This window comes from Takifugu flavidus, chromosome 16 (genome assembly GCF_003711565.1).
Source record: "Takifugu flavidus isolate HTHZ2018 chromosome 16, ASM371156v2, whole genome shotgun sequence".
Lineage (NCBI taxonomy): Eukaryota > Metazoa > Chordata > Actinopteri > Tetraodontiformes > Tetraodontidae > Takifugu > Takifugu flavidus.
The window spans coordinates 7,841,766-7,858,593 of record NC_079535.1 but is presented as its reverse complement, the minus strand read 5'-3'; the positions used below and the strand labels follow the sequence as shown (position 1 = coordinate 7,858,593).

The following is a 16,828-nucleotide window of genomic DNA, read 5'->3' as shown; positions in this document are numbered from 1 at the left end:
CAGACCTCAGCATTGTGGTGGATAAGAATGAAAACAACAATGATGAAATCTGCGCTCATCTTGGAAATAAATCAGTTTGGAAATATTTCGGCTTCATATGGAAAAATACGGCTCAACTGACAAAACTCACGCCACATGCAAACCGTGCCGGTGTGAGTTAAAATACTCGAGAAACACAAGGAACTTGGGATGGACACCTGTCAGATGTCACATCAGCTTTGACCAGCTTTTATGTGAGTCTGTAGTGAGCAGGTGATCTCTTTCCATTTATTTTTCTTATTAATTAGGAAGAATGCTACTTTTCATTTATTACCTGATGCCGTTAAGTGCTTAGAACTTGCACACACATACAGGCAACCAGGCATGCACACACAGGAACTAAGTGGATCAATTGTCTGGTGAGCTAAGTGAAGAGGCAGCTGAGACCTCAGGGCTTAATCTTCAAACCAACCGCCCTGCGGTTGGCTTAAGAGAAACGTGTCTGAAGCATCAGTTCCATGACTCAACCGTACGTTGCATAACTCCAACCTTAAGTGTTTGATTGTTCATCTCACAGAGGTGCAGGATAAAATTTGTTTGTGTATACCCTTTCTTCCAAGCCTTCCTCTGACTGTGAACAACTTGTAAGAATTTCACATGCATGATGAAATAAAATCCTTTAAATTGGCTTTGTGTTCAGGAAAATAACCATATCAATTTTCTTTTTTCTATTTATCTATAAATGACAGAGGATTATATTCTGATGCTTCTCTTGTCATCTTTTAGCTCACTGACCATATAGTCATTTCCCACTAATGTTGTATCAGTAACCTCATCATCGTCGTACCTGCCAGAGGTTGAAGGTACATCTCTCCCATTGGGTGGATGAATGAGACCCCATTCTGACCATCGGCTGTCATCTCATCTGTGGGTGCAGCATCCCCCCCTGTAAAAAAGGTTCTTTAATGCTCAGTCAACCTATCCAAGTCCATCGTCTTCGATATTTGTGACAGTATTGGATTAATCCCATCATTGTCTCTATTGTGCTGGTTCAGGTTTTAAAGAAAGGTGTGTTCTCCTCTTTCTCAGAAAACATGGAATGAAAATGTTGTGTTGTTCATTTGAACTCCCATTATTGGAATTACAAATGAACAACGCAACATTTGCAGTAAAAGTTTAACACGGCTAAGTTGTGCACCTGGAATTACATTTACCACACAGGACAGAGGGGCAATCAGAAATGGAGAAAAACCTTTACCTCTGTATCCACCTCCACCACCTCCAGCTGTGCAAGCTCCACCTCCACCTCCAAAACCCCCAAAGGTCGACCATTTGAGCTTGGACTGAGCCAAGGGGCACGAGAACCCCCCCTCGGCACCCTCCAGGAGAGGTTTTCCTGCGCTTGGCTGAGGACTGGGACTGTCTTTCCAGCCTCCGCCTCCACCTATAGAAACATAGATTTATAGTACTCCCTCATTAGAAGGTAATTTATTACCAAATCTAAAATTACCAAAGTAGCATTCAAACTTTAATTAACCATGATTTTAAAATGGGTTTTTTTTGTGTGTGTTAGATGAGCTTTGACTGGAAGCTTTGGCGAGCTTTGAATGGTTTTTGCATATTGTACAAGATGTCACTGGAGGCTGCTAATATGAGAGGACACTTAAATTAGCAGCACTAATAGACCCGAGAGAGAGAGAAAGAGAGAGAGAGAGAGATGATAACTGGGGAATATGTTTCTCCTGTCTGTGCAAATACCGCTGAAGAAATGAGCAGTGTAGGCTCAATATCATTTTCAAGGTGAGAATTTTTAACACATGGAGCTGCTGTCACAACATAAATCCAGTTCTCTCTGTCAACATATGAAACTTCTCATTTTTCTTCTTGGGGCCAGAGGGTTAAATAATGGCTTCATCTGTTGAAACTGCAGCAATCAGAAGGAATTTTACAGAGCAAAGGGAGGCCCGAATGTCTCACCTCAAAGGTCAATGGCAGAAAGAAGAAAACAACAGTTCAGAAAGATCCAATTATCCACATCTGTGTATACTGATGGGAGGGAGAGGAGAGCAAAAGTGTTTTTCAAGAAAAAAAATGGTCCCAAGAAGAAAATGGCCCGTCCTCATCGTAGACTGTTATCAGCTGTCTTCTTACAGACGTGCACATTTGGCTGCAGCTCAACATCAACAATCCAATAAGCTTGTGTTGGAGTGGTTATTAATGTGTAATTTGATTTGGAATAAGACGGGATATTAAAATATAAAAGAAAACAAAACATTTATGTGGAATTTTCTCATGATAATGCATGATATTTAGTTAAAGGGTAAGCAGATTTGCTATGTTAACATCAGCTTTACAACCTACTACTCAGTACACTACCTGCTGCACCGGTTTGTCCACTGGTACTGGGAGTTTTGGTGCTGTTTTCATACTGCTCCAATGGTATCTGGTCCTCACTGGTCTCTGGATCTTCTAAGTAGGCCTTACCTCCCCCACCAGCAGCAATCAGCAAGGGAACCATCTCACCATCCTCCATCTGAGAAGACAGAAGGTGTGAACCACTGTCCTTTTCATCCACATGTCTTAACAGAAGGCCAACAAATTAAGGGGAAAACTGTTCCTACATCTAGTGATTTTATGACCTTTAATGATAAAAGTGAAGCAAAAGAACAGTTTGTTCTGTCACCTTAAAGATGTAGGTGGCTCCCCCTCCTCCTCCTCCCCCCCCAGCCCATTCGACGCTGCCATCTTGTCGGCTGTCTTCGATTACTGACGACCCTCCTCGACAAATTTTGTGAGTTTCGGGATTTCGCTGCATCAGAAAAGAAGAGGGAGATCTCAGATGACAGCGACAAGCTTCACGAGTGTAAATCCAGCAGATGTTAATGTTGTTATTTTTAACTCTTGTTAGCTCTTCTTGCCCCAACTTCCCCAGTGTAGCGCATGGCCTACTCACTCCTGGACATGCATCCTCTCCCTGGTGTCCCACCAAAATGTAAAGTACATCTCCCTTCTCCAAAGGAAAAATGGCAGATATGAAAATCCCGTGGTTGCGTTTGTTGTGATTTCTGGCTCCCTTCCCTCCTGCAGCACCATATGCAGAAATCCTGAGGGAGAACAGTTCACCACAAGAGAAAATAACTGAAAGAAGTGGACTGCCCTCTCACGTTCACAGCCTGATGTTAAGATAAAGACGCTTGAGCAAACATCTGTCATAACACAGAAATGGAGAGGCGGTCACCTGCCGATGTTCTCTAACAGAAAGAGACAGTGTTGACACTGGCAGCTGTTTTTTATCATACTTGAAGTAATGTAACTCTGTGTGAATCCAGGGATTAATCCTGTTGCTTTTCCATTGCCTCACTTCAATCTGTCAGCGGAACAATGAGATCTCATGGCCTGCTGTACAAACAGTGACATCGGCAGGACTGGAGCAGTTTTCTGCTGGCAGGAGAGCGATCCACCATGCTAATTATGGCCAGACCATTTCAGTCCCTTATCCTGCAGTCACGCCTCTGAGCCTGCGTGACGAGTTCCGCGGACATGATGACATTAACACCTGGGTGAAAGTTGTCTCTCCACACCTCTGCTGTAATGTTTATGATAATAACAACAGAGCTCTTTCTGTCTTCTGACTATGTGTTTTACAAGTCTCTTATCTGACATTTACTTAAAATAACACAAACCATTCACTCACAGGTATCTGTTAGTAGCCGGTACCCTCCACGTTTGGACTCCTTTCATGGGACCTTCTTTTCCGACAGTAACAGTGACATTTTTGTTCCTGTAGGTACTGTCACACTGGGCCTGGGTTGGGCCATAAGGACCACTAGCACCACATGAATTGAACCACCAGGTCATCGAAGATACCTCTAAAAAGTGAGATAGAGAAAGGCCAAAGTGTAACAAGAACTTTGGAAACAAGCGATAACTTAGGAAACTCTACACTACCTGATGCAGAGGGCTCATGGATGGGGCTTAAGAAGTGATCCAAGTCTGCCATGTGTGGTAAGGAATTGACATCTGAGAAGAAGCAGGAACACGTAGAAAAACTGAATCTGTGTTACTGAAGCCAATGTAATAACCACAAATAATTTGACATTGATAAAAGGAGACAGACACATGGAAGAGATTCGATCAAAGTCCATAAATACAAGATTTCAACAGCGATGTAGCAGTCGTGGATTGTACATGTCTGAGGGGAAAACAGGAGCTGATTTATTGGCTAGTGAGGTTAAACTCCAAACTTGACTTGGCCCTGGTATCATTTAAGGAAATGCACATTTGAGAAACTGCAGCTAAGCAACAAAAAAAACAGAGATTTTTTTTTAAGGACACCAGCTGTTTCATAAAAATCAGACTATTTCAGTAAGAGAGCAGAAATCATTAAATGTCCTCTACCAGTGAACACAACAGACATTACAGAGATATGTGAGGAAGGTGTCAAGGCAAAACGGCAATTATCTGTCATATCTGGCAGTTCATTCAGCAGGACTTTGGTTTCATAATGTGCTCAGACCATTTGAAAAGGAGTGAGGGGGTCTGTCAGACACTAGACAGGGTTGATGTTCTCACACATGCTAATTCATTCAGTGTCCTTAACATTGTCTGCCTGATATAAAAATTCTGATTTTGGTACTTTCACAGTTTCAGGAAATAAGTTTGTTTTTCCTTTTAGGTACCAACTTATTTTAGGTGCAATTACTCCGATTTTATCTGATAAATGTACTGGTTTGGTAAATGTAATGGAGTTCACAAGAAATGCCACCAAGGTTTTGGAGCACATACTTAATATGCATTCATTTTTTTCATCCCGCCCCTCATTTATGCACCACCGTACTGATTTCCATGTAAAGTACATCTCATTCTCAATCAATTTTGAACTGAAATTAAGTGCTGATATTGTCTTTCTTCTCCAGAAATCGATAGTGACATAATGCCAGCAGCTTACCTCTGATAAAACAAGCCGCTCCAACTGCAATGTCATCAAGTGCAACATCAGCATTGGAGCCTTCTTCCCAAAGAGCTGTCACCTTAACACTGAACCTACAGCACAGCACATCGGTCTTTAGAATGCATGTATTTTAGCCCAAATTACTGTTTTTTAAAAATACATTTATATATTTTCAGGAAATATATACATTAAGAGCCATGATGTGAGCAATATGATGTTAAAGATATTGGCTTTAAACAAAAAAGATCAATTTTACTGCTTTGCAGGAGTCTTTTCTTTCCCTATACTGACCCATGATGCAACCCAGTCAGCTGCAGAGCAACATCTTCCCAATCATCTGTCCAAGAACCTTTCCGTTCCCAGACCAGTGGTGCGGCAGTTTGCCCTTCCTCCTCTATAGCCACCAGCAAAGAGCCGTTAAAGGTCCCATACAGGTACAAAGAGAAGCGCATCTGCACAGACAAGCACACAGTGACGACAGTTTGAGCTTCTTCGGGAGAAGAATGAAACATAAAAAATTACATTCTGGGTTTTTGTTTGAACGCAAACCTGGCAGGCGTTGGTGGTAGAGAATGGAACGGAGAAAAGGGAACTCTGGACAGATGCGTGTCGGAGCGAGTTTGACTCTCTTACCCTTAGAAAGAGGAAATGCCCTGAGAGAAGACAACAAATGTCACATCTGAGAAGGAAACTGACTGCACAACCTGACTAGCCATTAATTTTTTGCCAAGCTCAGAAAAGGAAAGAGGTCAACAGTAGTCTGCTGACTATAACGCCATTTTAAACTCTGTAAGCACAAAATGAGCGTCACACAAATGACACATCTGACATCAAAACCGATGGACATAAAATAAAAATGATGCTGAGCTACATAAATGGATGAACAGTGGGCCAACCTGGGGTACTGTACAAAGTGGCACCCTGCATAGGATCTCGTTCCCTCTCCAAAAGCTCGTCTCCAGCGATCCTTTTCCAGGCTGAGGGCTGGTTTGAAACAGACCAGCCACATGCATCCTGTTCAAATGAACAGTATGAACCAAAGGGGAGAGCACCTGGGAGGGAGGATCACAGTTATTATTATATTATTACGTAATGCAATGAAACACAACTGATTTTGAGATGAGGGAGAGTGTCCCAGCGTTCCCCTTCAAACGCTTGCTGTGGTTACCGCTCACCAACACCTTCACCTTGATGCTGCCCCACCACTTGGAGAAGCCTTTGCTTCATTGATTTCATTAGTGAGTAAAGCAGGTTTGCGGTTCTCAGCAAGCATTTTCTCTTAAACGAACAATTGATCGAAGAGAAACCAGCTTTTTGTATTTCAGGGGGTGAATGGGTGCAGAGAAAATGACTACCTGGAACCGATTTCTTTTCAAGTGCTGAATATGTTAAGTTTAAAATGTTTTCTAAGTGGGACATTTTGGAAAGACAGATATATCAAATTGTTAATTAAGAAATGACCTGCATCTCAACAAAAGTACTCAATACGACTCTTTTATTATGATAGTAGACCCACTGCTCACAGAATATTTATTTATAGCACAGAAGCCCTTGGCAATGAATAATCTGTTACCTCAAGTCAGGGGATTAACAATTTACTACGGATGAAAAGTAAATGCAGCTAATGCAAATTGATTGCAGCCTGCCAGGAGCTCTATTCAACTTCAAGAGTCCTGTACAAAAGAATCCCTCAACTGTCTCCCAAACTGAAGCACACATACCGACTCCACTTTTTGCCACTGTTTTCCACATTTTTCTAATGGTGCTAATCAAATCAGTTATTAAATTAAATTACGTACCAGCACACCAGTGGAAGTTTTACATTTTTCTAGGATTACTAACAGCCACTCATCCCTCAGTGCAACACTCACTGCAGATGAAGCCCTCGTCCTCTCCTAAAGGACAGTCGGTGTGGAAGTTGCACACTTGGGTGGGGTCGATGCATTCTCCTGAGTTTTCACAGTGGAAGAATTCCCCACATGAATCTGTAGAGGTGAGATCCATTAACCATAAATGCTGAAAATATGCTTATATTTATCTGTAAAGACATGCCATTTTCCTATTTGATGAAACACAAAACCTAAATTATAAATTTGTGTTTTTTCTAGTTATGTGTTAGATTACAGAGCTTTACTGTTTGGTTTTCCTTTTAAGTTTTGAACAGTGCCATAATGTTACAACCAACAATGAAGCCATAGTTCCCATTTATAAGCGATGTTAGAAAAATTACACACAAACTATTTAAATAATTTTAGGGGTTATAGCGGTTTGGTAAAACAGCAGTAACCATTGTGGCCTCACCCCCAACTTTCATGTCAAACTCAAGTAGTTCTACTCTATTTGTAAGAATATTCTGGTAGTTTACCAGAGGAATTTGGGAACTTTTGCTTTACCTAAGTCACAGTGTATGAACTCCAGCGCATCCAGGGCCACAGTTGCTCCATTTTCCTCCAAACAGGATGAGTAGAGCAGGGTCACCTGAAACGGTTCGTCGATCTGACCAATCTCAGTCCTCAAAATCTCCCACTTGGCTCTGCATCAACCAATCACAAGGAAATATCTTTGAAAGTGTTGGCACAAAATAAAAAATAAACCCTAGATATTTGAATCCGAATGAGTGCTGCTCGTCATCTGGTATCTTATGGCCACAATGCTCATAAAGAAGAGCTGGCCTCAAGACCTGAGCTTTACTGCTTTGGGTAATGTCAGAAGAAATGTCATCACTGTTTCTGTCCTGCACGTATGTCCGATAACATCGCTGATTAAAAGGTCAATGGAAAACGCTACATAGAAAAGGGTATGTCGCAACGCAATCGCGGGCATCTGCACTCAATCTGTGAGCTAGCGGGTTAATGACTTTGCTGATGTCCTTTTAAAAGATTTTGGTGGATGTCAGCTGTTCTCCAACAGTGATGGTTTAGTATTACAAATAATGTTGACCTATTTTTGGTGGTGCAGGATTCTGTGAGAGGAATTAGGAGCATGCTCTATTATGAAAACTTCTTTGAAGGAAAACTGCTCCAACAGAGTTAACATCTGGTCAAATTTACAATTAAAACAAAGCTATCAAATGTTTAAAAAGGCAAAATGTGAAATGTTTTGAATTTAATGTCAGCATCTAATGAATTCCCCTTAATGCACTATGACTCCACTTGTCTAAGCCCATGCCTAACAATACTATTGTGCTGTTTTAAATAGAAAAGCTCTGTATTTTCAGCAAATTGACTAATGTTTCCATTTCTGCAAACCATTCTAGGGCCCATTTTCAGGCCCACTTAAGCCTGTCATTTGTGGGGGGAAAATGGTACAATGTTTGCTAATTTGCTTAAATTAAACATGAACTATGCTAGGAAGAACACTCATGAGAGAGAGAGAGGGAGAGAGAGGACCCATACAGGTACGTATGGGATGAAAAGAGGGCTGAATAAATAGCTCTTTGCAAGTCACATCATGCTAGTTCCTCAATTCAATATTGCGCTGACATTTTGCACAAAGCTACTGTGTATGCACAACCATCCATTTTCTGTCTGAACCAATTACATAAAAATTCATTTACTGAGGCTGAATCTGGAGGCACAGGTGCTTTTAGCTGATGTAATGTACTTCAGTGATAGCTAGATCAATAGGAGTGATAAAAATAGGCTACATCCTACTGACAATACACTGACACAGTTCCATACTGCTGCACAAACATATAAATAAGAACAAGAACGGTGATTCCTAACCTGTGGTCACCACGGCTTGTGTGGTTGAGGGACAGAGTCCGAACGGTTGAACCTGAGAGGACTGCTTTAATTAGGAGAGTGAGGTTCCCCGCTGCCGGAGCAGCCTCATACAGAGCCAGCTGAAAAATGCACCGTTTGTCACTTCCTGGCAGAACTGGGCTGGTTAAGTGGTATTTGCATATTCCAGCACCCTTCTCAGCAGGGGAAGGGTTTAGAAGTAGGAAATGCCCTGTGGCAAAAAAAAGAAGAAGCAACATTTCAGGTTTGGCAGTTTTCTGGCAGTTTCATAATAATACCAGTCCAGGAAACCATATGGTGACTGTTCCAAGATGGAAACTCAAGGTATGAGTGGAAATGAAAATAAATGTCAAGGGAGACTTTTTAAAAGGGGTAGAACATGTTCCCGGGCCCAGCGATGCATCATTGGAGAACAGTTACCGTCGGAGCTTCCCAGTGAGTGGTCGGTCGCTGGCATCATCCCAGCACGTGCATTTCCGTGCTGCTCTGGAGTCGCCACCAACCAGTCACTGTGGTCGCTGTGATTAGATGAAGCCCAGAAGCATGCTGACTCAAAGTCACAAGAGATAACTGGAAAACAACAAATGCTGCATGAATTACACATTACTACACATGTAAAAACACCAAACAATGCTGTTTAATGGAGGAGCTGTAGTTGTCCTCTATTCAAATATTTCAACTGCCATGAGACGGAAGGTGCGAAGGCCTTTGCATGCCAGCAGGAGTACTGGGCAAACCTGGCCAGGCCAGTTTCCCTTTCTGGTTCCTCATCCGCCTTAGCCGCCCTCCATCACCATGAGCATCTTGTTTTTTCTGGTGGCCTTGATCAAAAAAATCTGCTGTTGATTAGCTTCAGCAAATCATTTTACATGCAGAGAAACAGCGGTGATGAAATCCAGCAGACATCAGCCGCACACCAAAGATAAACAGATCTAATTTGTGGAGATATTTATGAGTAGGAGCATTCTGGAGGTTCATTAAAAGCCACCAGTGAAGAGTCTGCTATTAACTTTGTGGTCTATTTTTAACTGTTTCATCATGTTAAAGACAAACAGCATGACTCTGGTTCAGTCATGCTTGTACTGAATGAACCTGGTGTGCAAAGGCCTTGAAAGGTCCATTATCCAAGCAATATTTGCACGTGGACTCTTGAAGTGTAATGTATTAATTTCCCTTGTAAATATACATGTGTGATCAACAAAAGGATCTTCATGAAAATGTTAATGAAGATCAATCAATCACCCCAAATTAAGAACAAACAATTAAGAACAAATTTAATCTGAATTGAATTGTCCTAAATTTGCTTAGCAGCCCAACAGAGGTTCTTCTTGAATTTGAATAATTTTGAAAGCATTTAGTCATGTGATATCTGCAGAAAAAAAACTCCCTCGCATATAATCTGAATTTCTCTGGGCGTAAAAGTCATAAAGAACATGATGACAGCATCCGTCTTATATCCTGATTAGCTCAATTTCAGCACTTGACGGGAAGTCAAACGTGCACCCGAACGTTCTCTTGCTAGCTTAGTTTACAAGTGGAAACATATGCAGGTCTAAATGAAAAGATAAAAAAACATTTGGAAACTGCCTTTTAATAAAAACAGCCCAGTAATCACAATAATCAAAGCTACAATAGTCACATGGGAGTGATTATTGGCGTATCCTCATATTAGGAAGTATGCAAATCTTACTTTGGTCCTCTTCCTCTGAACCCAGATGATGAGGAAACATCTGATCTGGGAAGTTCCCCTCCACAAACTGGTCCGGAAGACAGTGACAGGCTCTGTCAACTGAGGACAAGCAGACAGAGACAGAAGTTGGAGACCCTTTGCATTAATTTCACAGTACCTGACTGCCACAGAAATCCCTCTCAAATGTTCCACTGCTCTGGTGTTATTGAGTGAGCAAAGATGGACAATGGTGGTGCCTCGAGATGACATGATGCAGAGGACGGGCAGTGAGTCAGTCATAGGTCTGTGGCCTGCTTCCTTATGACTGATCAGGCCTGATAGTTACAGACGAGAGTCTACGACATCGTGGAGCCAGATTGTTTTTCTGGGCACTTTGAGGTGAAAGCATCATTTGGCCTTTCTGGAGGCTACAGTTGTACTGGAATCTACAGTATTCCATCTCCTTCTATCAAGTTGCCATTAAACATGATGATGAACTGTGCGTAATTACATTCCTTTTTCCACTTCTGCATCGAAAAGCCAAAACAACAACAGCACCGGCTGATAAGGTTCTCCAGGATAGGTCATGATCTCAGCTAAGAAAAAAGATGTTTTAAATTGTTGCCCTGGAGGGTATTTTTTGATCCAAAAGACTGAATAATAATTTTCAAATGTGAAATAACATATCAGGAAAACAGATGTGCATCCTTATGAGAGAGTTTAGAGATTCCTTCAAACTTTTCAAATTGCAAGTGAATGAGCTGCAGATGAGGGCATGTGGAGATCATTTACCAGCTCTGTGCTGGATCACTTCAGTCCTGGATCAGTTTCTGGACAGGTCCTCACAACATTCTCCCTCTTAGCTTTGTGAATCATGTACAAATCTCTTCATCAAGGGTTCTGAAGCTGTGAATTTTTCTACTTTTGTTTACTGTGACTAAGACAGATTGTCTTAACCTTACTGAATATCTTGAGAATTGGATTAAAAGCAAACAAAACATGTTTTTGTCTGCCTTCATGGTACATCCCAGGGCAGACAGGAAACCCACCATGCCTCAAGGATCATTCAGTCCCCACGATAAACAGACACATGAAATAGATCCAAGAATAGGATAATAACAGATGCAGTCTTGTTCCAGGAGAGGACAGAGAGGGAGCTCACTTTACATGTGATATAATATTCAACATGCTGACGTCCATGACCGGTTGCGAGTGAGTTAGATTTTCTGGGTCATTGCAACTTAACCCTGATTCTGGCTTCTGGACAGTGACATTATTGTCTTGTGATGCCTGGAGGGTGAGGTCCCACTGGTCAGACAAGAGAAATGTCATTATTTAAAGCCAAGCTCAATAAAAGCAGCTAGTTATGACAGTATTATGGTGGGGGGTGGGGGTGGGGGTGGGGGGGAGACAGCAGCAGCAGCTATTTATTAGTGATTATGTGCTATAAGCAGCTGTTAATAGATTTCCAAATATGGACACCGGAAAACCTAAACTAACACTGTACAGGCGGACTCGGACAAAGGAAAACATTATGAACCAACATGAAAAACAAGGCCTTTTTATTGAAAATCCCCAAGAATTTGTTCTTCCTTTTCACTTGTAAGTATAATTCAATACAGAGGGAGTGGTGCTCATTAGCTGAGAGAACAGCTTGTTGTCCTGCTGATGATCGAGGAGCGACACAAACAAACGTTTAAGTAGAAAAATCTAATACCGGGAATAGCATAGAAATCTCATGAAATCCAGGTGTCATCCTTCTGCTCCCGGTCAAAAAGACAGAGTTCCTTCTAATCACATATGAGATGGAGGATTAGGAGTGGACTCACTCACAAATTGGAGAGAAGTTCAAACTTATTAAAATCAGGAAAATCTGAGGACTGAACAACAGGTTGTTGTTTGGAGCTGATGTAGATAAGAGGCATGCACATTTATGCACTTTGGGTTTTATATTTGCATCTGCAGTGTAATTAGGAAACTGGCCTCAGTGACCCGGCATGCTGCCTGCACAAGAACTACTATTTAAGTAGAGATTTGGAGTGTTTTCATTTTTCCTTTTTGAACTTGCTTCCCTTATATCAGATTTTCCATATTTCTTCTTTAGCAGGGCGGAGACATACTGTTAGGAGGACAATCTGCATAGGCAGGACAGACATCATGGACGTGGGGATTTTAACAAATGGGGCTCATCACTGACCATTTCTCCGGTTCCTCTTAAAAAAGTCTATTCTGAGTAGGAGCTGATTTGGTAGATTACTTATTACTTAGCATAAAATTAATACCATGTATTAAAAAATAAGATATAAATTTGTGTAAATTGTGTATTTTATCCCAATAAAGTTACCTAAACAATTGTTCATGGAAAAACCACAGTTCCTCTTTCGATTCACCCAAAGGTGTTTAACTGACATTTAAATTAGAGCCATGTGAAAGACCTTTTCAGCTTTTCATCTGTCTGTCTCATGGTGCCGAACACATTGTGTTCGTCTGGACCGGGAAAGATCCAAAAGCAACAAAAATGCTATCACCACCAGAAACTCCATCCACCCACACATATGTGGAAACAATTAGCACATACCAGCTTGACTTTGAACCATGTTTTCTTCTCTGGCTAAAGTGATCAATCTGCAGGACAGCCTATTAGAAAATAAGGTGATTAATTCACAGGGGGTCTCAGGAGAGCCAGACAGGGACATTTAGATGATGTGGAAAGAACTAACCTAACTGTTTATGAAGCCTGGGACTTGTGCCTTGCCGATTTGAGAACCTTCAATTGAATTATGATACACTGACTTAAAACATCACCATAAGAGAATCCCTGTCCACGGCGAACTGTTGGGCTGAAATATGCAGGGCTAACAGCACATCCATTACAGGCTGACCCAAGCTCATGCCTAGACGCTTAGAGAAGGATAAAATCATGCTGAATTATGGCATCGCCTCCCAGTCATCACCTAAGATGTAGGGCAGCATGAAGGGATCACTGTCTCTCCAGCTGAGCCGGTGAGCAGATTTAAGCGTGAAAACACAAAAATGTCTTCATATTCAGCGTCTACCTCCATATAAAGAAGGAGGCTGATAACAAACGGGCAGTGACACAGTGGTCGCTCGCTCGTCTGTGTGGCGACGCTCTTCTGAAAGACCCATTCATGTGCAGCAAATTAAGTCCCATGACTCAATTTATGATTTAATTGGTCTCATCTAGGCTTCAATTAGCTGGGGTAGACTGGTATGTTCTTCCGTATCAGATGAAACTTACAAACAAATCTTCCAGGCTTTAATTTGCTCCCATTTCCATGACGACTGCAAACATGTATGAAGATAAAGAAGAGCAGAATCTTTTACTCTGTTACTCTGTGTGTGTGTGTGTGTGGACATTAAATCCCAGCATACACAACCCGATGAGCACAAGGTAAAGTTTGTTCAGTTGCTGCATGAAATGGCGTTTTCAGGAGCTTTGCTTTTCATCCATTCCAAGAACACGAACACAAATTCTCGTCTGTCCACAGCAGTTTGTTCCACAACTGCCACATAAATGAGCAGTAGAAGCTTCAAATGTTGTGAAATGTGGTTAAAGCTGTAAGAACTTTGATTGTCTATAATTTGGAGGTTTTCTATTGAGACCGAGAGTCGGCGCGTTTCCACTGCAGGAGTTCTGAGTAAATACTGACGGCCAGAACTTTACAAGAATGTCGAAACTGGAGGAAAACATAGAAGGAGCTGAGATGGTCTAATATGGTAAGAGAATATGATTTCCTGCAGTTTTGTGAAGTGCGGCTATGGAGTTTTTCCCAGGTAACTTTTTTGTTACGATCTATCGCTGTTAATAAATATTAGATAAACAGCATGTGTTGTGTTGTGATGCTTCTAAAATGCAAAACAAGTCTCGGGTTGTGTATCCGCGGAGGTGGCAGTGGAAGCTATGATCGAGAGAAGCGGTTTCAGGAAGGCTAAGGCTCCTCTTCTGCTGGGTTCCACATCACACTGTGCTGGAGGTTTCTGCAACAAGTAAATCTCAAGCTCAGGAGGTTTTGGGGGCCGATCTAAGGATCTACCCTGAAGCAGGGACTCGTTGAGACCCTGTAAAAGATCCTGTAAATGGCCATTCGGGGGAGGGTCCTGCAGGGCAGACAAGCAACAACGACCTCAGACACATAAAATTACCTCCCGAAGTTCCTGCAGTGGAAAAGCGCCTATTGGAGCTTTTCTCCTCTGCAGCCACATGGAGAGGAACTCCCACTAAGTCTGCTGGAGCTGTGCGTTGACCTTTCCCCACAGAGATCACATAGCAGCGTTTATGACACTCAGGCCTCACTGTGACTAATGAAAACCGAAGCCCTTTATATATAAGTCAGTTTCCTCCCGACAAAATTAGATTATATAAGCTCATTGTTAAAATGAATGAGGATTCTTTATTTTTTTTGTCTCTATAATTCGGTGGGCTTATTATTTAGGGTACTAAAGTTTTTATTTATTAAAAAGGCTAAAAGCTCTATTCCAGAACGACGGCATGAACAGCAGGTGGACAGAAAATACATGTTTGTTTTTTTTAGTTGAGGCTCCCTCTTAAAAAATGAAGGGCACCATTTGAACCCAGAAAAAAATGAAACCACCAGAACATCTGTGTCCAGTTGTGCTCAAAGCAGAACCAGATAGAGCATGCCTTTACCCTTTTTGGTTTTAAGGCAGCTTAATTTCTTACATATCCTGTGGGAATGAAAACTCACTTCCACATTTGAAGAGATTTTTTGAAGTTGACAATTATTATTTTATGATGTTTGACCTCTAAATGTCCCTGCTCTCTTGCATTTTAGACAAGAAAACCCCTGTCTGGTTGGTTTTATGTTTGAGTCGGCCCAGGAAGCAGTAAGACCCAACACATTACTGTGATTTACTGCGTTAGACACCATTACTCCACCAACTCCTCCAACATAAGAAGAACAACAGTACAAAACATTGGAATACATCTTGTTACTTTGATTTACGCTCTGTAACTTGTTCAGGTGGTACAAAGTAAATGCAGAGTGTTTTGCATCAGTGAGCTGCAGCCTTCTATCATTCAGGATGCCAGTTTCAGTACTTACATAATCCACCTGTTTTATTATTGCTGCTCGACTAGTCTGCATGCTGGCTTGGGTTCAGCAGCAGGGAAGGAGGGGGGGGGGGGGGTCTGTCATAAGAGCTCGCTCCCCGTCACTGGGATTGACTGCAGTAAGCGTCAGTGCCAAAGAGCTACAGCCGGACTTCTGCTGCGTCTCTCTTTTTAAACGGAAACATGGTCTTAGCCAATTGAAAAGGATAAAGGAAGTATTTATTGTCCGCCATCATTGTGGGAGAAGGTCCTGTTCGTGCAGGGAACAGTACAGGAAGAAGATGATATCAGGAAATACCAATTAATCCCAAAGAAATCTCATTTGCATCCCAAATTTTTGAGATTGTGAGATTATGAATCTGTGAAACAGACACATAGTAAAGATGCATTGTCATTTGGTTTTTGTAAAAACAGCTTAAATAAGAGAAAACCAACACTGCAGCAATAGGTTACAAATGGATGCAGTCTGTGTATTCTTCACAATTAACAAGTCAAAGATAAACCCCTACTTATTTCCATCATTGTGAAAACCTGTTATTGCTCCACAATTTAATTCCAAAATAGATGCTGGAAAAACAGATCTATAAATGGGCCATTTTAATTGTTAACACAATAATACTCATAGAAGATGGTTAGCTGAGGTTTAGCTCGGTTAGCGTATTAGAAGTTTAAAATTAGCAGCAGCAACAGTTTTGCAAAGATAAGACTAACTGTAATTCAAATGTCTGAAGATAAAAACTGATATAGGTTGTGAAACGCAAACCTCTTATCTGTAAATATTAAATACTTTTATACATTTTTCCAACATTTAATTGGATTTTTTTTAATGTATTGGCGCGTGACTCTGGAAATAGCGCCATCTATTGTTTACGTATAAGCTGGCTGCCCACGAGACTGTTTAACGAAATAAAGACGGGTTTTTAGCTGAACAGATGTAAATAGGATTTGAGTGCTGATGACAAGGTTTTAATAAGAAAACTGCAGTAAATGGACCAATAAAAAGTTTGTAGGCAGGTTAAACACTGCGGGAAAAACCAGGATCGGAGGCAATAATAAATAAAGACAAATGATGTTCCTGGACTTACTCATCAAAATGAGGACGTAGAGGTTAAGGCTGTGTCTTCGTATATAATCCATGTGTTCCCTTTAGTTGACAGAATCCGGGGATGTTCAGCAGGTCTCAGCCTCGTGACGACCACAGTGGACGGACACATGCGCGCGCTCCTCCGCTCCCTGCCGCTGTTTGACCAACTTGCGCACAGTTACATCCAGAGATGCTGCTGCAGCTCCCTGTGACGACACACACCTCCTCCTCCTTCCTCTCTCCCTCGGTTCCCTTTTCTTTGCCACCTCTCTCTCTCTCCCTCTCTCTGTCTGTCTCTCTTTCTCTCTGT

At 41.6% G+C, this 16,828-nt stretch overlaps 1 protein-coding gene across 1 annotated transcript in view; it reads right to left on the bottom strand.

Moving 5' to 3' along the window:
• Positions 1-16,828, bottom strand: part of ltk (leukocyte receptor tyrosine kinase) — a 26,069-nt gene extending 9,241 nt beyond the window's left edge. Inside the window, exons 1-17 of the mRNA XM_057058732.1 lie at positions 16,520-16,828; positions 10,364-10,462; positions 9,094-9,243; positions 8,656-8,884; positions 7,324-7,463; positions 6,802-6,915; positions 5,827-5,982; positions 5,480-5,583; positions 5,222-5,382; positions 4,928-5,022; positions 3,928-3,999; positions 3,674-3,848; positions 2,933-3,083; positions 2,663-2,788; positions 2,356-2,512; positions 1,238-1,423; positions 827-925 (exon numbers count right to left, since the gene is read on the bottom strand). Coding sequence (XP_056914712.1) covers positions 827-925; positions 1,238-1,423; positions 2,356-2,512; positions 2,663-2,788; positions 2,933-3,083; positions 3,674-3,848; positions 3,928-3,999; positions 4,928-5,022; positions 5,222-5,382; positions 5,480-5,583; positions 5,827-5,982; positions 6,802-6,915; positions 7,324-7,463; positions 8,656-8,884; positions 9,094-9,243; positions 10,364-10,462; positions 16,520-16,571 — 2,266 coding nt within the window. The 5' untranslated portion in view covers positions 16,572-16,828. The remainder of the gene's footprint in view (positions 1-826; positions 926-1,237; positions 1,424-2,355; positions 2,513-2,662; positions 2,789-2,932; positions 3,084-3,673; positions 3,849-3,927; positions 4,000-4,927; positions 5,023-5,221; positions 5,383-5,479; positions 5,584-5,826; positions 5,983-6,801; positions 6,916-7,323; positions 7,464-8,655; positions 8,885-9,093; positions 9,244-10,363; positions 10,463-16,519) is intronic.